Source organism: Mytilus galloprovincialis, chromosome 3, assembly GCF_965363235.1.
Source record: "Mytilus galloprovincialis chromosome 3, xbMytGall1.hap1.1, whole genome shotgun sequence".
NCBI classification, from domain to species: Eukaryota; Metazoa; Mollusca; class Bivalvia; order Mytilida; family Mytilidae; genus Mytilus; species Mytilus galloprovincialis.
This window is the reverse complement of record NC_134840.1, coordinates 22,091,350-22,114,862: the sequence shown is the minus strand read 5'-3', so window position 1 is coordinate 22,114,862 and position 23,513 is coordinate 22,091,350. Positions and strand designations below refer to the sequence as shown.

Sequence of the window (23,513 nt, the reverse complement as noted above, 5' to 3'; positions counted from 1 at the left end):
GTCAACAAGGAAATCCAAGGAGCTACATAATCAGACAAAAACTTTGTTGTAGAAAGACATTTTATAACAGTCAAGATGACAATCATCAAAGGTTCATCACTTAAACCAGATAAAACCATTCTTGAGAAGAAGCTACTACAGGAATCTTTGGTAAGATGTCAAAATTTTTAATTGTCAACAGTCGGAAGGAAATTTTCCAGCAAATTTTGTTTACAAAATAAAACTGTCAGCCATTACTCAAAAGTTTTAAAAATTATTTTGAAATCTGATACTTAAAAGTTTCCTTTTCAAATTCGTCGAATTTTAAATATTTTGTTTTGTATAAGTTGTGAGATGTCATTAATTTTTTTTTTTTTTTTTTGTCAAGTTCAGTTAGATGGTAAATTATATTTCTGTACTTTCAGTTTCACTCTCTGAATTTGTTTACAAATTGCAGTCATGGCACTTTGCATATAGTCGCTGTTTATATGTATTATTTGCACCATGATTTTTTATAAAATATTTTTCAATCTTTCAATCCAGATCTTTCCCTTTCAACTTGATGTTTTTCAATAAGCGGAACTTAAAATCATTTGATTTTGAATGTGAAAAAAAATTAATGATGAACCTATTATTGCAATACACGTTATCGCTATTTGTCCGCCATTACTGGATATCACACAGGTTCCTGTAAAATTTTGACGTCATAAAACAAAATATCTGACGCCACATTTGAAAAGTGATTTTGTATGACGTCAACAGTATTCTCCCCAGAAATTTTGGATAGCATCACATTTGGCGTAAAATAATAAATTGTATTTTTTTCAATGTGATTTGTCGCTTCATGACAATGCTCTATTTCCTTTATGTTATATACGTTACTGTTTATTACAAAATGTATTCTATTGTTTGTATGCTATAGGCCCTTATTTGGTGAATAAAACATTCTATTCCACCCTATTCTTTGTGTCTATATTGTTGAATTCATAACTGAGAATACAATTAAACTATAACCATCATGACCATCAGTCAGGGGACTTACTTAAATAAGTATTTTCTAAATCACTGATTCAAGTAACATTATTTCCATAAAGGTTGGAAGTTAGAGTTGTCTTTCTTTAATTTAAGTACTGTGGATTCATTTATTTTCGTGGGTACCAATTTTGGATACTTAATTTGGTGGTTTTGCTGAAGTCTGCATACAAACCTATAGAAAAATTGTCATTCGTTGAATATTTAATTTCGTGGTTTGACTGTGCCCACGAAATCCACGAAAATTGGTATCCAACGAATAATAATGAATCCACAGTAGTACAAATTAATCACTAGAATAAGTGATTTAATTTTATTGTAGCTTAAAATATAGAATACTAATGATCCAGGGACTAATTATGTTTCTAAACTTATCAGAACCAACATCTGTGTTGTCTAGGATGACCAGGTCATTTCAGGTGATGACCTTGTACTGAATCTAGGATAATGGCATAAAAATCACTTGTTTAAGTATCAGACCTCAATTTCCTTCCCAAAAATCACTTCTTTAAGGATCATTCTTTTAATAACCCCACTAATTTCAACACTCCCGAACAGTGAAATTTTTATCGCGAACAGTAGAATTTTATTTCATAATCTGAAAGATGAAACCTTGAACTTCACAGGAAAAATACTCCCACTGCTGGGAAAAATCTTTTAAGAAAGTATCAGTTCATTATGTAAAGCCATTATTATAGCATTTTTTCAACTAAAATAGAATTTTCAGCTAAATGATAGCATCAAAGGCATAAACCTTGCTACTTAAAAGAAGCAAAAAGTTCATTTTTTTTTTAATTTTACTAATTAAAAGATATTATTTAAACCTATGTGTTTAAAATTTTGAAAAAAACTACATAATCCCAATTTGTGACAAAACCTCGAATTTGCTACTCAAATAAGTGATTTAAAAATCACTCATTTCAGTAAGTCCCCTGACTGACCATGATAACAGTATTTTCAGTTTATGATCAGTTTATGTTTTCTATATTCATTTATAGTTCCAGATTATTTTTTTCCTCTAGGGCCAAATAAAATTGATGTGTGGTTCCAGTTACCCTACCTACCCAGCTAAATGAATGAATGGTTTATCATAGTGCAACCTGTATAGATACAATTGCACTAAATATGTAGGAAAAAAAACTGGTTCTTATAAAAAAAAAAAAAAAAAAAAAAGGGAAGAGAAGAGAAGAGAAAGTATCATACAATGTACAGCAATCAAATTTAAATTAAAAAACTTTCTTTATCATGTCTATGAAATATATTGGTTCATGGTCCTAGTTGTTTCTTTTTTTCAAAATGATATATATTTTAACAAAGTTATCTAACAAATAAAATTGAGAATGGAAATGGGGAATGTGCCAAAGAGACAACAACCCGACCATAGAGCAGACAACAGCAGAAGGTCACCAACAGGTCTTCAATGCAACGAGAAAATCCCGCACCTGGAGGCGTCCTTCAGCTGGCCCCTAAACAAATATATACTAGTTCAGTGATAATGAACGCCATACTAAACTCCAAATTGTACACAAGAAACTAAAAGTTAAAATAATACAAGACTAACAAAGGCCAGAGGCTCCTGACTTGGGACAGGCGCAAAAATGCGGCAGGGTTAAACATGTTTGTGAGATCTCAACCCTCACCCTATACCTCTAGCCAATGCACAAAAGTAAACGCATAACAATACGCACATTAAAATTCAGTTCAAGGGAAGTCTGAGTCTGATGTCAGAAGATGTAACCAAAGAAAAATTAACAAAATGACAATAATACATAAATAACATCAGACTACTAGCAGTTAACTGACATGCCAGGTCCAGACTTCAATTAAACTGATTGAAAAATTATGTCTTCATCATATGAATATCAGGCACAATCCTCCCTGTGAGGGGTTTAGTATCATACCATCATAACATATATGAGAAGAACATAACCCGTGTCATGCCAACAACTGGTTTATTAATAATAAATGTGTTTAGTTCTGATGAAAGACCCTATAAGTGAATCAATATTAACGCCAAAATATGCAATCTTTAATGACCTGACAACAGTATCGTAACTATATCCCTTCTTAATAAGTCTATTTAAAGGTTTTGTTAGCTTCTGAGGTGAATACTGATATTTTTGTGCTTTATAAAGAATATTTCCATAAAATATTGGATGTGAAATACCTGAACGTTTAAGAAGTCTGCATGTTGAGCTATATTTCCGAATGATGTCCTTATACGGATGATTTAAAAGTTTAGTAAATGTTTTGACTAGTTTGTGATATCGAAAACCCTGGTGTAATAATTTTTCAGTAATACATAAATTTCTCTCGTTAAAATCTAAAACATTGTTACATACACGAGCGAATCGTACAAGTTGAGATATATAAACACCGTAAGATGGTGACAAGGGAACGTCACCATCTAAAAATGGATAATTAACGATAGGAAATGAGAAATCATCTCTTTTATCATAAATTTTAGTATTAAGCTTTCCCTTAATGATATAAATATCAAGATCGAGGAAAGGGCAGTGGTCATTGTTAGTATTAGCTTTATTTAAAGTAAGTTCAACAGGATATAGTCTGTTAATGCTTAGTTTTCTCTTTAGGTATCATTGTTTCTGTCTACTGTGCCATTTGTGCATATGAGGATATTATCGTAAAATGCAGATTTTTGTCATATCTGGTCTGGTTCCGATCAGTAGTTTACACTAAAATATTATATGGCTGCCGAAAGCAATGAAAAAAATGAAAATAAACAATGTTTGACACAAAATTGGGAATGAATATGGTGTTTTTAGCTCTTCTGGCCCAAAGGGCAAAGTGAGCTTTTCCCATCACTTGGCGTCCGGCGTAGTCGTCTGTCGTAGTTAACTTTTACAAAAATCTTCTCCTCTAAAACTACTGGGCCAAATTTAACCGAACTTGGCCACAATCATCATTGGAGTATATAGTTTAAAAAATGTGTGGCGTGACTCCGCCAACCAAGATGGCTGCCATGGCTAAAAATAGAACATAGGGGTAAAATGCAGTTTTTGGCTTATAACTCAAAAACCAAAGCATTTAGAGCAAAGCTGACATGGGATAAAATTAATTATCAGGTCAAAATCTATCTGCCCTGAAATTTTCAGACAAATCGGACAACCTGTTGTTGGGTTGCTGCCCCCGAATTAGTAATTTTAAGGAAATTTTGCAGATTTTGGTTATTATCTTGAATATTATTATAGATAGAGATAAACTGTAAACAGCAATAATGTTCAGCAAAATAAGATCTACAAATAACTTCATAAGTCAACAAGACCAAAATTGTCAATTGACCCCTTAAGGAGTTATTGCTCTTTATAGTCAATTGTTAACAATTTTCATAAATTTTTGTTAATTTTTGTAAATTTTAAGGAAATATTTTCCACTGTAATTACTGGGCCAAGTTCATTATAGATAGAGATAATTGTAGCAACAAGAATATTCAGTAAAGAAAGATCTACAAACACATCACCATCACCAAAACTCAATTTTGTCATGAATTTATCTGTGTTTATTGTTAATATGCACATAGACCAAGGTGAGCGACACAGGCTCTTGAGAGCCTCTAGTTAATGTATTAAATGGATGAAACATAAACTAAAGCCAATTATGATCACTTTCTAAAGAAAGTACCAAAACTTATTTAGCTCAAAATCAAAATTTTCTCGATTTACAAAAAGTAATAGGAAGAGAAAGAAAGTACTACTAATATTTTGAAAGTCATAAAAAAAATTAAGAACAACCTCTTTTCAAAAGAGAAAAAATGTTTGTTTCTTTGAATTGTCATTTTGCAAACATATATTTCGATTGTTTGTATGATTTTCTGATAACATTTTCTCCTTGTCAAAATTTGCGATTGCAGACCATGTGGTATTAATCATGTCAAAGTGACAGCTTGGGGTATTCGTATCCGAACAGTTATCACCCAAAGGGCAATTTACACCTTTTTAATCACTCTAAATTGCCTCTATTGTCCGACTTGAAGGATATTACAATTAAAGGTGATATATTTTTTTATGATCATAAGCAGTAATTAGATGAAAGTTCAAAATTTAGGACATGGCTTTGCCATATGAGAAAAATAACATCCTGAAAATAATTATAGGGTCGCGAAAATTATTATAGCGTAATGGGAAGAAAATATGGTGTTGTGTTACCGCGACTCTAAAACGGCCTGGGGAGAACACTGGTCAAAAGTTCAAGCAGCCGGGTCAGCCGGTATTAGCGATAAGGTGTATTGTAAAGTGTAATCCTGACATACCCTTCACTGTTTTCTGTTCTACATTCTTTGTTTTTATGAGGATTCTTTATTATTTACATATCATTTGTTACTCTCCCGTTATATTTGGTTCATTGATGTGATACAGTTTGGCTGACTTGACGGAAGCCTATGTTCTGCTTTTGAATGTTTTTCTGGACTAACAGTGCAATTGTGCAAAAGTTTTCAGAGGTCGGGAAATATGGCATGTCAGAGCAGAATACACCTTATTGCTAAAGCTATTTGTCCACCATTACTTGACATCACAAAAGTTCTCGTAAAATGTTGATGTCATAATAAAAAATATCTGACGCCACAATGGAAAAGTGATTGTTGTATGACAGTCTGCACAGTTAGCCACTAGTCCGATACCCCAGACTAGTATACATGTATATTGGTTTTGTGCTAGTGAAAATTTTCAAAATGTTTTAAATAGTCATTTAGGGACAAATTTTTGAAAGTGTGCATGTTGTTGACTACTCTAGTCACAACATGCACACAGGTGACGTTTTCAGGTTATTTTTTGAAGTGGCTAAAACACAAGTGTCATCACTAGTAATTCAGGCTACTTTGAACCTACAGTTTTAAATTTATTGTTGAATATGAAAAATGAGAGATGTAGACAGTAAAACTGACTTTCCTTTAAAATTTAGGAAGAAGGAGGAGAGCCAGCACCAGAGGTCCATGTTACACATTTTCATGTACAACAGAGAAGGAGATGTTGTTTCAACTTTTTCCTGATTTTACTTGCCTTGTTAGTACTGGCTGCTGGTATTGTGTCTGGTGTCTATCTATACAAACATCTGTCTAGGAAGGTAAGTCATAGAGTTCCTACATGTATCTGATTTGACTAGCCTTATAAGTCATAAAAAGTAAAATGTGGTACAATTGCCAACAAGACAATTCTTCACACAAGACCAATGACAGAACCAAACAACTAAAGATCACTGTATGGCCTTTATCAATAATCAAAGCCTATATATATACTGCACTGGCTCTAAATGATTGAATTGTCTGCTGGTACTATGTATTGTGTCCAATGTCTATCTTTACTAACCATGCTAACATCTGTCTAGGAAGGTAAATTTTATTATTGAATGGTACAACTTTGTCATGTTTACTAAAGCATTGTTGTGACATGTTTTTGTATTGTACAATGAAGTCATTATTCCTAGTATCTTGCATGATAAGATTGCCACAACAAAGTTGGGATTTTAGATCATTTTTGACAATTTATGCACAGATATGGATCCAGGATTCTGAATAGGGGGCAGGGCTAAATAAAAAGGATATCAATGAATTACAAGTTTGTTTTAAAAAAAAAAAATAATTCAGAAATTAAATTGTGTGACTTTGATCTATAAACGTGTGATTCCATTACATAAAAAACTAGAAGTAACAACATGCTTGAGGAGACATAAACTGTCTTTTAAGCACTCCGACACCAGCTCACATTTTGATTTAATTGGTGATATTTGAATACATTTTTATTTTGCCTGTTTTAAACCAATATATATATTCTGAATTTCATCATCATAAATATACATATATAATCAATTATCAAGTTCAACGTGATATATGACTTTCAGCATTACAAAGGTTCAGTGACCTTTGAACCTACTGAACCACACTATTCAGCAGAACAACAGAAAATGATGGAACCACATCCAATGGACCATTTTGGAAAGGAAAGATCTCATATGAAGCATGTCCACATGAATTTAAATCGTTTGAAGATGAAACCTATGAAACCTTTCAGAGTTCAGCAAGATGTGGAAGTTGAGGACAATAGTTACGAAAAAATTCACATGCCAAAGTTTGGCATCTTTAAAGAGACTCTAGTACTTCATGATTTCACAAGGGTATGTACTGAAAACATTTGATCAAGGTAGGCATATTCGTAGATGCTTAAAATGTGTATATGGATTTTTTTTCAGAGATAACAACAGGTAAATTTTCAGGGGATGCTTTCAAAATAATCCTTTTTATTTTTGAATTTGTACCTTTTTGCAATACTTACATGTACATGGCTAATATCAAAACTTTTTGCAATATTTACATGTACATGGCTAATATCAAAACTTTTTGCAATACTTACATATACATGGCTAATATCAAAACTTTTTGCAATACTTACATGTACATGGCTAATATCAAAAACCATAAAATATTCTTAGATTGGTGTCAATGGTGTAGAGTGTTCCTGGAAATTTAATTGTTTTAAGTGAGAATACACTCAGATCAGAATTTAAAATTTTAAACCACTTCCAAATAAGAGAAAAAGCATAGACGTTCCCCAGTCTTAAAAATACATATACCAATATAAAAAAGAAGATGTGGTATGATTGCCAATGAGACAACTACCCACAAAAGACCAAAATGACACAGACATTAACAACTATAGGTCACCGTACGGCCTTCAACAATGAGCAAAGCCCATACTGCATAGTGAGCTATAAAAGGCCCCAATAAGACAATGTAAAACAATTCAAACGAGAAAACTAACGGCCTTATTTATGTAAAAAAATGAACGAAAAACAAATATGTAACACATAAACAAACGACAACCACTGAATTACAGGCTCCTGACTTGGGACAGGCACATACATAAATAATGTGGCGGGGTTAAACATGTTAGCAGGATCCCAACCCTCCCCTAACCTGGAACAGTGGTATAACAGTACAACATAAGAACGAACTATAAAAATCAGTTGAAAAAGGCTAAGATAACTTCTTTTGAAAAAGGGAGTTCATGCAGATTTTTTTTCTTTTGCATTTAGTAGAGCTCTGTTCCTGAAATTGTACATTTCGAATACAACAAAAAATGTCAATGGATTTGAAAAAAAAATCTCTTGGTACAAATTTATTTATTCTCAATAAACATGATAAAAGCTGGTTAATCTTTAATGTTTATTATTAATAAAAATTGCAACAAAAAAAATGCCATTTTGTTTTCAATGTTGTAGTTCAAACTACACTAATTGACATTTGATGAAAATAGTCTGAATATTAAAACTGACATTTACATGTAGACAAGCCTTGACTTCCTGAAAACTGCAAACAATATTGATTTACATAAATAATGGCACTATCTGTATCACTCTAATATCATAGCATCTGGAAACTGTGAAATACAGAGGAGATAGGAAAACCCAATCAGAATCATGACTTATTCCGTTCTTATACAAGATTATATATATTTGTTTAACAGATTATTAAATGATATGAACAAATCAGCCCTAATACTGATAAATCAGCATGTGCAATACTGAAAACGTTCCACTGTCGATATAAATCAAGAGTTAATATTGCTTTTCCAACAGGGCCAATACGGAAGAAAGTTGTATTGGCCCATTATACAAGATCACATCTGGTTTCAATTTTCTTACGCAATTACTTTGGTGGTATCGTTATGCATAAAACATTTGTTTTATATTTTTTAAAACTTAAAATCATAAAATAAACAGGTTAAATGATGTTCAATGTTTTGTAATGACTTATAGTCTTGAAACAGAAAAAAAACAATTTAATTAAAAACCGATCTCTCATCGCTCCTGTTTCTGATATGTCGCGTGGGAGATCTAACAAAACCAGCTTTGAGGTCACATGTGAGTGAACTAAAAGTTATGAATTTATAAAGATATGCAAATGAGTTGACGACCTATTAATAAGCCAATCAAAAAAGTTTATGAATTATTTTGACTGACGATTTCGTCGTAAATAAGATGAGTTTCATCCCTTTGCCTTACGTTAAACTTTCAAGATCCGGAAGACTCACATGTGACCTTAAAGTGGGTTTCGTTAGATCTCCCAAGCGACATATCAGAAACAGGAGTGATGAGAGATCGGCTTTTAATTAGATTTGAAAAAAAAACAGGAAAAAAACCAAATGTTGTCCATGCATTTACTCATGAAGCGTTCAACCAAACCTTTTAAAATTTTAATATGTTGTTACTGACAACAAAATGGAGGTCAAGTTCAATAATGACGATTTGGACTTTTACCGTTCAGGAGTTACGGTTCTTGAAAGTTTAAAAAATGTTGTGTCCGTGCATTTACTCATGAACCGTTCAACCAAACCTTTTAAAATTTTAATATGTTGTTACTGACAACATAACGGAGGTCAAGTTCAATAATGACGATTTTTACTTTTACCGTTCAGGAGTTATGGTTCTTGAAAGTTTAAAAAATGTTGTGTCTGTGCATTTACTCATGAACCGTTCAACCAAACCTTTTAAAATTTTAATATGTTGTAACTGACAACAAAATGGAGGTCAAGTTCAATAATGACGATTTTGACTTTTATTAAATATTAATATGTTGTTACTGATGACAAAATGGAGGTCAAATTTGATATCAGTTATGGTCCTTGTGAAATTGAAAAATACCAGGACATAAATGAATGTTAATAAATCTGGTTTGCTGTCTCTCTGACAGCCTCTTGTCTTAAAATTATTTAATAAAAGTGTTATAAACTGACTGTTTCTGTATTGGCCCTATTATAGATTCTCGATGAGCTGTATTGGCTTTCGACTCTTTGAGTCTCTGGTCCTATACAGCTAACCTCGAATCTATAACAGGGCCAATACAGAAACAACCAGTTATTAACACTATATATTATAAAACATATCTTTAGTCTGGACGCTTGGTATTATTGTATGGAATAACTTCTGTACAAAGTATAAAAAGAAATTTTCATCACAAACTTTCATGAGATTTGAATATTCTACAGCAGCAGGTCTTACTCTAATTTTAAGGTTTTGTAATCACAGCTATTACAGTTTATCTTGATGTGACTGTCTTGAACACAGATGTCCTTTTTATTTTTCAGTCAGTTTGAATACATTTTTTCATCAATTTTTCTTTGCTAAGGTATCATTTATAGCAAGGCAATTTGGTTTTATTGATCATTTCATAATGATTTTTTTTTCTGAAAGACCTTTTGGTTATGGTCCTGCATGGTTAAACATGTACTGTACATGTACATATGACATGTATGATATTAAGAATAATTTTTTGGCCCTTTTTAACCATTTCTGAGAAACATTCAGTTATATATGTACAGAAAAATTAAAGTACAGAAATGATTTAACATTAAAAAATTTGTATTTATAACTAATTCTACAGGATACATGTTTAAGAAAAATGACTAGGAAGGAAGGTTTCATTTATGAGTTACAAGTACTTTTTAAGTGGAAAGTGACAAATCTCTTAGAGATAAGATACATGCTAAAACTAACAACATCCTTTTGTGTCTAGTTATAAGTTTAAGTTTTTGTACACTCTGTAAACTTTATACATTGGAGAAACAAATTTTGGTATACAGTGAAACCTATATTATCCAAAACCATTCAATTAGAATTAAGCTGAGGTGTGATTGTCAATGTCCATCAGAGACCAAATTACTTAGAAATACAGTGTATACTATACTATTCCAACATTTACCAAGTATACTGAACATTCTTTACAAGATGGTGATGAGTTTAAACTAAATGGACCAAATCTGAAAGGAAGTTATTTGGAAGTGGTCTTATCTTTTTCATTAGAATAAATGTATATATAAATAGATTTCAATGTAACACACTTTTTTGGTTGGTTGGCTATTAGATGCATTCCTGAAATTTGTCTCAAAAATGAAACTGTTGGTACATACAATGTATATATCACATAACATTATACATAGTACTAGCTGTCATCTGTAAAATATTTGACTGTAGATTGATAGTTATCCACTAAACTTGATATTTTCAAGGTTAATTATAAAAATAAGATGTGGTATGATTGCCAATGTAGTGTTTCCTACCATTTTTGAAAAGGACAGGGTAATTTTTTCAGAGAACACTGATCATACTTTAAGCGAGTATATCTTTCAAATATACCTGTTTCATTTCAAAAGAAGGCTTTATATGATTTACAGCAAATTTATAAATTTGGACTCTTATTTCAAATAAAAAAAACATAATATATATCCTTGTATGTCTAGTTATAACACACATAGGAGTAATTGTACACTATGTGAACTTCCTACATTGGGAAAACTAATTCTGGCTTACAGTGAAACCTGTATTATCCAAAACCATTCAATTATATAAAAAAAAAAGAAGATATAGTATAATGTCCATCAGAGACCAACTGACAGTTTATGCTATACCATTATATTTATGATTAGATTGTGTGTTAGCTAGTATAGTGTAGAAAGTCTAAACTTTTGCTATCTTCATAAGTAATTCATCTTAAAACATTGAATACATTTTTCTTAACTCCAAAAATAGATAAATTCCTTTATTTTTGTTCATGCAAACTCAGATGTCTGATAAACAGTTTATAATGTACTCTATGCTCTATTGTCATGATTTTAAAACTTAATACTGTACAAACAATTTTATTTCTTTATACAGTTTGGGGAGGCAATTTTGCTATGGCTTTGATTCTATTAATTTACTCCTGATTTACTTATTGGATTCCTGACTTCAACCCCTGGGCTGAAACTTGTATTTTGTTTGTAGTAATTTAGATGAATTTGCAAGAAATAATGAAATTTCAGTTGCTATACACAACCCTTACTTCTACAATTGAATTGAAACTTTAAAGATATATACTGTGATGCAAGACGGGTTGGATTGAATGATATAGTTCTAAGGAAAATCTGGTGATAACGTCATCATAATGTGTATAATAGTTTCAGTGACCCAAATTTTTATACGACCGCAAAAATTTAAATTTTTTGGTCGTATATTGCTATCACGTTGGCGTCGTCGTCGTCGTCGTCGTCGTCGTCCGAATACTTTTAGTTTTCGCACTCTAACTTTAGTAAAAGTGAATAGAAATCGATGAAATTTTAACACAAGGTTTACGACCACAAAAGGAAGGTTGGGATTGATTTTGGGAGTTTTGGTCCCAACATTTTAGGAATTAGGGGCCAAAAAGGGCCCAAATAAGCATTTTCTTGGTTTTCGCACTATAACTTTAGTTTAAGTGAATAGAAATCTATGAAATTTGGACACAAGGTTTATGACCACAAAAGGAAGGTTGGGATTGATTTTGGGAGTTTTGGTTCCAACAGTTTAGGAATTAGGGGCCAAAAAAGGGCCCAAATAAGCATTATTCTTGGTTTTCGCACAATAACTTTATTATAAGTAAATAGAAATCAATGAAATTTTAACACAAGGTTTATGACCACAAAAGGAAGGTTGGGATTGATTTTTGGAGTTGAGGTCACAACAGTTTATGAATTAGGGGCCAAAAAGGGGCCCAAATAAGCATTATTTTTGGTTTTTGCACCATAACTTTAGTATAAGTAAATAGAAATCTATGAAATTTAAACACAAGGTTTATGACCATAAAAGGAAGGTTGGGTTTGATTTTGGGAGTTTTGGTCTTAACAGTTTAGGAATAAGGGGCCCAAAGGGTCCAAAATTGAACTTTGTGTGATTTCATCAAAAAATGAATAATTGGGGTTCTTTGATATGCCAAATCTAACTGTGTATGTAGATTCTTAATTTTTGGTCCAGTTTTCAAATTGGTCTACATTAAGGTCCAAAGGGTCCAAAATTAAACTAAGTTTGATTTTAACAAAAATTGAATCCTTGGGGTTCTTTGATATGCTGAATGTAAAAATGTACTATTGGCCTAGTTTTCAAGTTGGTCCAAATGGGGGTCCAAAATTAAACTTTGTTTGATTTCATCAAAAATTCTTTGGGCTTATTTGATATGCTTTATCTAAATATGTACTTTGATTTTTGATTATGGGCCCAGTTTTCAAGTTGATCCAAATCAGGATTCCATATCAAGTATTGTGCAATAGCAAGAAATTTTCAATTGCACAGTATTGCACAATAGCAAGAAATAACTCATTGCACAATATTGTGCAATAGCAATTAATTTTTAATTGGAGTTATCTTTCTTTGTATAGAATAGTAGTTGATAATATATGTTGGAAATTTGCCAGACATGACTATGATGTCATTTTCTATTTTTATTTGCCAATAACTTTATGTAAATAACTTCATTGGAAATTTGCCAATATAAAATGTTGCTGATGAAGCTTTTTTTCCTTATCTTATCTAAAATGTTTTTAGATAATGTATGTTGGACATTTGCCAAACATGACTATGATGTCATTTTCTATTTTTATTTGCCAATAACTTTATGTAAATTACTTCATTGGAAATTTGCCAATATAAAATGTTGCTGATGAAGTTTTTTTTATTGTTTTATACAATAAACAATGTATATTCACTTTTACTACCAACCAATCTTTACCATTCAGTGATAACAAGCACTTTATTTTACATTTTAATATTTTATGATGTATTTAAAAGAGTAGTTATTGTTGCAAACTCCATTAGAAATTTGAATTGATATCAGTTTTGGAAAAAGGGAAACGGGGATGTGAAAAAAGGGGGGGGTTAAATTTTTCTCATTTCAGATTTCATAAATAAAAAGAAAATTTCTTCAAACATTTTTTTGAGAGGATTAATATTCAACAGCATAGTGAATTGCTCAAAAGCAAAAAAAAACTTTTAAGTTCATTTGACCACAATCATTCTGTGTCAGAAACCTATGCTGTGTCAACTATTTAATTTTAGATTTAAAAAGTTTGAAGAAGAAATCTTTAATTGATTTGTAAAATCTTGACATTTGTTTTGTGTAAAAAAAACACCATGTAATGTCAAAAATTTGATCACAATCCAAATTCAGAGCTGTATCACGCTTGAATGTTTTGTCCATACTTGCCCCAACTGTTCAGGGTTCAACCTCTGCGGTCGTATAAAGCTGCGCCCTGCGGAGCACCTGGTTAAATATGTTTCAACTTATGCTTAGTATATATCATACATTTGTAGATAGATGTAAAAAATGCAATGTTTGTTTATTACTTTCAGAACTACTCTGGAATTGTTGACTTTGATGAAGGAGTATGCTATGTTATGAGGCTGAATAGAGACAAAATCACACCACCAAGAGATTGGTTTGACTTGATCAGAAAGTTTGCAGTATGTATATTTGCATGTTAGAATAATGATAGCATTATCATCCCATCAGTTTATTAGCCTTTGGATTCCTTTAGGACATGTTGGTTTACAGCAGATATTTCAAAGAAACAAATAAGAGAAATCTATTAATCTATTAAAAGTATAGTTAGGGAAGTTTGTCAAATCTAAATACAAAAGAAATCATAAAAAGTATCAAAAACAGTAAGATACCATGGGCAATGTAGTCATATATATATACACACAAAACATCAAAAGATATCTTGAGTACTTCTAAAGAAACCTACATATTATATTCTAACATTTGACACAAGTTTGTGATTTGATTTTCTTTCTGTACATTTCTTGATTCTCAAACCCAATTAAACAGCTCAGTTTACATTGTTAACCCAAATGTTTGGGCAGATTGTGAACTTTTCAATATACTGAGGGCTGGAGACATGTTCTTGTACAATAAAGTTGATATGATTTTTTTGGGAGTTAAGTTTCAGCAGTAAGGTTATTTTCTAAGATGCTATAAGCAACAAGTCAACTACAATTGGTTTTATGGAAAGATTGTAAGATGAACATGTATTTCCTTGCAGGGTTCATCTGACATTTTAACGTGTCAATCCTGTTCTTATCAACTTTTCAAAATTTATGAAATTGTTTAGTAGGAAAAACACCAACAATATGTTGCAATTCTGTTATCTTTTTAATTTTTTTTTAATTGCACTTGATAAATGAAAACAGATATGTGAGTTGCACACTCCTAATTAATTTCCTTATTCAAATCATTTAGTCATGTTTATATAATTTTCCTTATTCAATTTTATATATTTAGTCATGTTTATATAATAATATCATACATGTGATGTTTGAAGTAATTACAGATAATAAGCATGGAATTTCCATAGATGTTCTTTGTGACATCATTTATACATGTTATATGTACATGTACTAACAAGGAAGTAAAACAATAGATGACGTTATTGTTTGATATTGAATGGGTTATTTATCATGTTTATAGCTTTTTAAGTTCATTTGACCTCATGCTCATTCATTATTAGATTAGAGAGATAATTAAGAATAGGATATTATACAAATACCTGATTTTATGAAATATTAAAAGTGCAGTGTGTTTATTGATTTTTATGCCCCACCTACGATAGTAGAGGGGCATTATGTTTTCTGGTCTGTGCGTCCGTTCGTTCGTCCGTTCGTCCGTCTGTCCCGCTTCAGGTTAAAGTTTTTGGTCGAGGTAGTTTTTGATGAAGTTGAAGTCCAATCGACTTCAAACTTGGTACACATGTTCCCTATGATATGATCTTTCTAATTTTAATGCCAAATTAGAGATTTTACCCCAATTTTACGGTTCACTGATAGAAAATGATAGTGCAAATTTCAGGTTAAAGTTTTTGGCTTCAGGTTAAAGTTTTTGGTCAAGGTAGTTTTTGATGAAGTTGAAGTCCAATCAACTTGAAACTTAGTATACATGTGCCCTATGATATGATCTTTCTAATTTAAATGCCAAATTAGAGTTTTGACCCCAATTTTACGGTTCACTGAACATAGAAAATGATAGTGCAAATTTCAGGTTAAAGTTTTTGGCTTCAGGTTAAAGTTTTTGGTCAAGGTAGTTTTTGATGAAGTTGAAGTCCAATCAACTTGAAACTTAGTATACATGTGCCCTATGATATGATCTTTCTAATTTAAATGCCAAATTAGAGTTTTGACCCCAATTTTACGGTTCACTGAACATAGAAAATGATAGTGCAAATTTCAGGTTAAAGTTTTTGGCTTCAGGTTAAAGTTTTTGGTCAAGGTAGTTTTTGATGAAGTTTAAGTCCAATCAACTTGAAACTTAGTATACATGTGCCCTATGATATGATCTTTCTAATTTAAATGCCAAATTAGAGTTTTGACCCCAATTTTACGGTTCACTGAACATAGAAAATGATAGTGCAAATTTCAGGTTAAAGTTTTTGGTCAAGGTAGTTTTTGATAAAGTAGAAGTCCAATCAACTTGAAACTTAGTATACATGTTCCCTTTGATAAGATCATTCTAATTTTAATGCCAAATTAGAGAATTTATTCCAATTTCACAGTCCTTTAAACATAGAAAATGATAGTGTGAGTGGGGCATCCGTGTACTGTGGACACATTCTTGTTTCAGGACATTTACTTTTGTCATTATAATTATCAATTTGCTTAAATGTAATCATAATGTTGCATAAGGTGTTTCTATGTATTTTGACTTGAGAACGGTTGTGTATCAAGAAAAGTATGTTTGATAAAATATAGAATTTGGCAAAAATATTTCTTTTGATAAAAAAGTCTTATTAAGATGATAACACAATGTTGACTGCTGTACCCCTATTTTTTGACATATTTACCTATTGTGTCTGTTTGTTTTGTTCACACTTCGGTGACGATATAATGGAATTTGATGCGACTGTCATACAAGTGAGAGGTTTAGCTAGCTATAAAACCAGGTTCAATACACCATCTTCTACATTTGAAAATGCCTGTACCAAGTCAGGAATATGACAGTTCTTGTCCATTCGTTTTTGATGCGTTTTGTTATTTGATTTTGCCATGTAATTATGGACTTTCCTAATTGATTTTCCTCTCAGTTCAGTATTTTTGTGATTTTACTGTTTTGTATATGAGATGGGAGAACATTGTAAGCTGATTATTATATCATACTTAGATAATTCTTAATGGAGTTTCCAATGGAAATCTGGTTATTGATTAAGGGTTTTATGGCAGCTCCAATTGTTTTTGTGTAAATAACTTCTGAACCATTCAACCTTTATTGTTAAAGGCTGTACCGTGACCTTTAGCTGTTAATTTCTGTGTTATCTGTCTCTTGTGGAGAGTTGGCTCATTGGCAATCATACCACATTCTTTTATGACCAATGCTTTTCAAAAATGGTGGTCCTGACTCCTGCTGTACATATGCTATATTGACAAATTTCCTATTCTTCTTATATCCTGTCATTGTGAGTTTCATAGAGTTTATTATTTTAAATTATCTGGTTGACTATATAATTTTGTATATATTGTTTACAGACTGGCTACTACATGCCCAAGGCATCAGTACTGAAGAGGAAATACAGAGTAGCAGAAGGACCTCTAGAAGATCTCTCCAGATTTGGGGTCTACATTGAAAAAGAATGCAGCAACTACCGTACCTTCTGGCTGGAAAAGAAAGTTGGAGATGGTAATTATTATACAAGGAGTCAACCTTTAAAACAAATTAAAGTTGGTTCTAGGTAGGCGTCATGAAAATGGGTAGTAGGTTTTAACCCAATTCCATAAAAACATGTACATAGTTATCTTCAGATATTTTAAATAGTGTATACAGTTTTAGACACATCTTTTCCTTTCTACATGTATAACTGATATTACTTTAGTACGAAATGTAATTTACACTTGAAAAATTAACTTTAGCCCAGAATTGTAAACATCTAAGTGGAAATTTAAATCAATCCTTTTCACTTCCTCCAAAACTTTTCAAACTGTAACATACTATGAAAGGCGGAATTAACTTATTTAATTTTGTGAAGTAGAAACTACCTGGAAAAAGGAACTTGTAAAAATATCCTTATCTAAAGTATAACTTAAGTCTCCTAATCAAAATTTAGAAGTCTTGTTGTTTTCACTTGGTTTATCTTCTTGATATCCAAAGCTTTCTCAAACTTTTTCTCCAAACTGCTTATTATATTTACTTAGCGTTCTTAGCTATGTTAGGCTAACATGCCAAGTGGTGGAATTAAGGTTTTGTTTATACAATGGGTCTATTTATGGGCACTTTCATTGACGTATAGAACCCTTTTGGATAATTATATATTAAGAACAATAACTTATAGTCATTCAAATGGGGAATTCAGTAATGATCATGAGATCATATTGCCTGTTTCAAGGTTAAAATGTCAATAGATATAGGAAGATGTGGTGTGAGTTCCAATGAGACAACTCTCCATCCAAATAACAATTTTAAAAAAAGTAAACCATTATACAATGTAGGTCAATGTACAGCCTTCAACACGAGCCTTGGCTCACACCGAACAACAAACTATAAAGGGCCCCAAAATCACTAGTGTAAAACCATTCAAACGGGAAAACCAACGGTCTAATCTATATAAAATAAAAATACGAGAAACACATATAAATTACATAAACAAACGACAACTACTGTACATCAGATTCCTGACTTAGGACAGGTGCAAACATTTGCAGGATTAAACGTTTTAATGGATCCAAACCTTCTCCCTTTTTCTGAAACAATAGCATAACATCACAAAATAGAAAAACACATTGTAAAATATAATTGTTCACTTATGACCGTGACCTTTAGAACATTATTTTTCAACTTTCACTTTAAATTGCATTCAAATTGGGGACTCTTTAAACAAATCAAATGAAATAAAGAGTTAGTTCCCAAGGGTCACCCCACCCCTGCCATTTGAGAATGTTTTGATATCTTGTAAAAAGATTGAAATTACCACACCTAAACCACATATATTCCTGTTGTTATGTTGAAATGATTTACAGAGTGTCTCCACAGTCACCCCGAGCCAATGTCATTTGAGAATGTTCAAATATTGTAAGATGTTTAGATCCCAACCTCTGAACCATATGTATCCCTGTTTCTCATGTTAAGATGATTTGAATGATTCTATAGAGCTAGTTCCAAGGAATCATTCCCATCCCATGTCACTTGAGAATGTTTAAATATCTAATTAGTGGTCAAGATCCCCCCCCCCCCCTAAACCATACATTTTCTGGTTTGATATGAACATGATGAAAACATGCATGATTGATGTTTATGCACTTTGATATTTCTTGTTTCCTATCAAACTTTAAAAGATAAACAAACCCCAGCCCGGTCAATTATTCTCATTGTATGGATTTCATACTTAAAACAAAGAGATTAATATAACTTGATACTTTAACATGTTTAAAGGTTAATTAATATGATTACAGGTTTGATTGAGAAGAGAAGTGCCTCCAGTGAGAATTGTTATGGAAACTTCAATGGAATTGACACTGTTGTAGAATATTGCATCACACAGTAAATATGGAGCAGACAATTTGTTATCTGTTTTCTTGTTATAACGTATACAAACTTCATTGCAAAAGCTACATTATATACTGTTTCATACATTTATGTAAATTCATATTTGATAATTGGATAGAGGAGAATCTATAATGAATCGAAGTCCATACAATAACAGAGTAGTGTTCTGTGAGATTTGTTAATATGGATAGCATAATTTCGTTTATCTCTGGTTATATGTTTTAAACATCTGCAAAAGTTTTACAATTGGTCAGATTTTTTCAGAGTTAAAATTGTATATATTCTAAAGTAATTGTCAAATTTTCTCATTATAAATGATTATATTAATTGTTATTCATGAAAATGAGAAAGAATCACAGAAAACATCACATATAAAATCTTTTACAGCAGACATACAGTGATTCTCTACTGAATTAAGTATTTAGAACTTTGTGAAAGTTAAATGAGAAAATATGTTTTATACGTTTATTTCTGTCTATGTTATAACAGACCCTTTCTTCAGTGTTACCATTAGGACTGTTGTTAATGTTATTTTAGGGCTGTTCCAAAAATTAATTGTGATGGGGCATGGGAGGCAATCAAATAAAATTATTATGGGTAGTTAGTTGCATTATTCTACAGAATTTGTAAAAAATAATAGTTAAATAAAAATTGAGTTTATGGCTGGTTTGGGTTAAAAAAAAAAAAACAAAAAATGCCTCCAATGCCACACGATTTTAATTCTGGAACAGTCCTTTGGTTTCAGTGATTAACACTTATAATTCTATCTGTAAATAGCCAATATTAACAACATTTTAGTACAGTATGGTTTTACAACTAAAACCATTTCAAAAAAAGTTCAGTTTATATAAGAAAAAAAGGTTGTTTTTCTGTAAAACTCTTATTAAATCAGAAATTGAAATAAATACCTGTACATACAAAAATTCAGTACAACAGATTATAATATCAAACACAGAAAAAGGAGGAAAATTCAATATTTTAGCGAAGAACATTACTTGTACGGTGAATGTTTCTTGTATTTATCATTTATTCCTTTTCCGAGGATATATTCATTTCCTTCATTTTTAATTGTCAAATTCAAAATTTATCCTACAAGATTTGTATATATGAACAATGATATTTTGCTTTTTCATTTATTTTTTTCAAATCATAGATATTGATATTGTTTTTTGTTAACTTTCAACCCCTCTTTTTTTTAAAGTCTTGTATTATCCTGCATTAAAATGCCTTCAGCTTGATATGCTACATAGCAAACCACATATTTTTGCCTTGCATTGTATGTGTATTTTTATAATTATTTTATAATTTTATTTGCGTTATTTATTATTTAAATGTAATTTTGTGATAGTTTAAAAACACAATTACTAGAAAAAACACATTTTGGCTTTTACAGAATTTAGAAAACTTATTTCTTTATTTTGCTTTGGAAATTATGGTACAATTTTTTTTCCTGAGATAAACACTATCTGTATCGCAAACTACAAAATAAATTGCTTTTTAAAAAAATACCAATTTTCTAAATATATATATGGAATTAATTTCCAATCTGTTTCCCAAATCTAAATTCCTTTTTTGGGGTAGTTCCACTTCTTTTGTAAAGCTGTACTTTCTGGACAAAGGGGAACAAGTATATTGACCAGACATGAAACTTATTACAGTTTTAGAAGGAAAAGCCTAGATTGTTTTGATAGCTGTATTCTCCCAATTTATGTTTAAATAGGTTTATATTTTGTTTTGTATATTAAGTCGATGTTGTCTTTAAATTGTATGTTTAAAATAGTTACAAATAATGTTTTTTTCAGTTGATACATCTTTTCATGCTATATCATGTATATTGAATGTTAAGTGAATTATTTTTGTTAAACAAAAACAAGATGTGTAAACAAGTTTACACTTTTTACTATGTAGTCCAGACAGCTAAAGAATTGTGTTAAATTCTAATTGATCTATTTTACTGATATCATGCCCTATAAAAGTGAACAAACTTTGTATACAGCTTAATTAATACAGTCCAAACAGATTTGTAATTATCACTTGTCACCCCAAAAATAGGGAATAAAGTCACAAAACTTATATAATTCAAAGACAAGTGATGTAGCAATCTTACACTGTAAATGTACAAACTGTAGAAAGAGATAAAATGAAACTCAACAAATAGTTTTAAATTTATCAGTTAAACATTCAGTTTATTTTTATTTTATTTGACAAAAGATACCACAGTAGTGTCTTACGTTCATTGTTTTATAGATATATATATAAACTGTAAAGGCAGAAATTACCATTGAGGTTTTAATTAAGTTAATGTTACTGATGGACATTATCCACAAAATGAAAACATGAACAAACTTGTTACCTACAAAGATTTTTTCCACTTTTCCATACTGGGAACAACAAAAATAAGTTCCCATGAAATCAAGTTTAGAGACAAAAATTCAAAACAATTTAACAAATAAATGTTTCTTCTTCAGTATTATACATGTATTAGGCTATGTTTAATACACATGATGTCTTCATTAAAGATATATTTCTATTAATTTCATGATCCATTGTTTGAAGAATAGCAAGTTTTTTGTTTTATTTTATTGAAGCCTAACAGGTTAATAAAGAAATCAGAATTTCTAAGATATAGAAAACTTTTTGAATTTTGTACATTTTTTAATGTTATTTGTTATCATCATATAAAAAATAAAAGTATTCATAAAACATGTATGTGACTTTATTCTGAGGTTCGGTAGTTGTTTACCGGTAAGTGGTGGTATTTAGCCATGAGTCAGGTGAACAGATAGTGTGATGTCATGTTTTTATTTCACAGAATATATAAAAACAAGTGAAATAATCTCAATGTTTGTGTCTTGGTTAACTTTCATATTGGTTGTTTGTATGATACTTGATGAAGGTTTCTGTGTTAAATTACTGCAAAAAAAATGGCATTGGAAATTGGTATTTTCAGAAGCAGCAAAGAATAAAGTAAATAGTGAATTGTAAAATTGCAAAAAAAAAAAAAAAGGTTTTTTATTGGCTTTTTGTCGAGCCTTCGACTTTAGTCGAAAAAGCGAGAGTAAGCGATCCTACATTCCGTCGTCGGCGGCGTCCACAAATATTCACTCTGTGGTTAAAGTTTTTGAAATTTTAATAACTTTCTTAAACTATACTGAATTTCTACCAAACTTGAAAAGAAGCTTGTTTATGATCATAAGAAAGTGTCCAGAAGTAAATTTTGTAAAAATAAAATTCCATTTTTTCGGTAGTTTACTTATAAATGGACTTAGTTTTTCTGCGAGGAAACATTACATTCACTCTGTGGTTAAAGTTTTTAAAATTTTAATAACTTTCATAAACTATCCTTGATTTGTACCAAACTTGGACAGAAGCTTGTTTATGATCATAAGATAGTATCAAGAAGAAAATTTTGTAAAAATAAATTTCCACTTTTCCGTATTTTACTTATAAATGGACTTAGTTTTTTTGCCAGAAACAAAACATTCACTCTGTGGTTTAAGTTTTTAAAATTTTTATAATGTTCTTAAACTATCCTGGATTTTTTACCAAACTTAGACAAAAGCTTGTTTCTGATCATAAGATATTATTCAGAAGTATTTTTTGTGAAAAAAAAATTCACTTTTTCCGTATTTTACTTATAAATGGACTTAGTTTTTCTTTCAGTTAACATTACATACAGTCTGCAGTTAAAGTTTATAAAACATTTATTAGATTCATAAACTATCCTTGATTTTTTACCAAACTTGGAAGCTTCTTTCAATCAAAAGACAGTATCGAGAGGGAAATTTTTATTGATGTTTTTCCTCATTTTTGTTGAGTCTGCAATTAACAGCAAAAGTAGGCGAGACACTGGGTTCCGTGGAACCCTTACGAATTTTTTGTTTGTTGAGGACTTGTAGAATGCAAATTACAAAATGCACATTAGAGTACTGTTAATTCAGAAATTATTGTGATGTTTATATTATTGCAAAAAATGCGACAGGGTTATAATCGCAATAATTTAAACTTGCATTTTGGAATATATTATATGAATTAAACAGTTTTTTTCTCAATATCGCAAAAATAAATGCACACAATAATTTTGAAATTTACAGCAACAAATACAGTTATAGTTGATCTTCATCACACTGGTAAACAAATTCTCATCCTTCATAGATTAGGTTTTGCCTTCTTATTGAAA

At 30.9% G+C, this 23,513-nt stretch overlaps 1 protein-coding gene across 1 annotated transcript; it reads left to right on the top strand.

Moving 5' to 3' along the window:
* The first annotated feature begins 9 nt into the window (after nucleotides 1-9).
* On the top strand, nucleotides 10-22,040 carry LOC143067423 (uncharacterized). Its single transcript, XM_076240681.1, has 6 exons — nucleotides 10-150; nucleotides 5,932-6,093; nucleotides 6,868-7,140; nucleotides 14,161-14,271; nucleotides 17,323-17,473; nucleotides 19,240-22,040. Exons 1-6 carry the CDS (start codon nucleotides 76-78, stop codon nucleotides 19,329-19,331), a joined length of 864 nt encoding a protein of 287 aa, XP_076096796.1. The 5' UTR covers nucleotides 10-75; the 3' UTR covers nucleotides 19,332-22,040.
* The last annotated feature ends 1,473 nt before the right edge of the window (nucleotides 22,041-23,513 follow it).

Coding starts and splice junctions, on each gene's coding strand:
- LOC143067423 (XM_076240681.1), top strand. CDS start 76: ATGACAATCATCAAAGGTTCATCACTTAAACCAGATAAAACCATTCTT. Junction 151..5,931: donor AGCTACTACAGGAATCTTTG/GTAAGATGTCAA, acceptor TTTAAAATTTAG/GAAGAAGGAGGAGAGCCAGC. Junction 7,141..14,160: donor TACTTCATGATTTCACAAGG/GTATGTACTGAA, acceptor TATTACTTTCAG/AACTACTCTGGAATTGTTGA.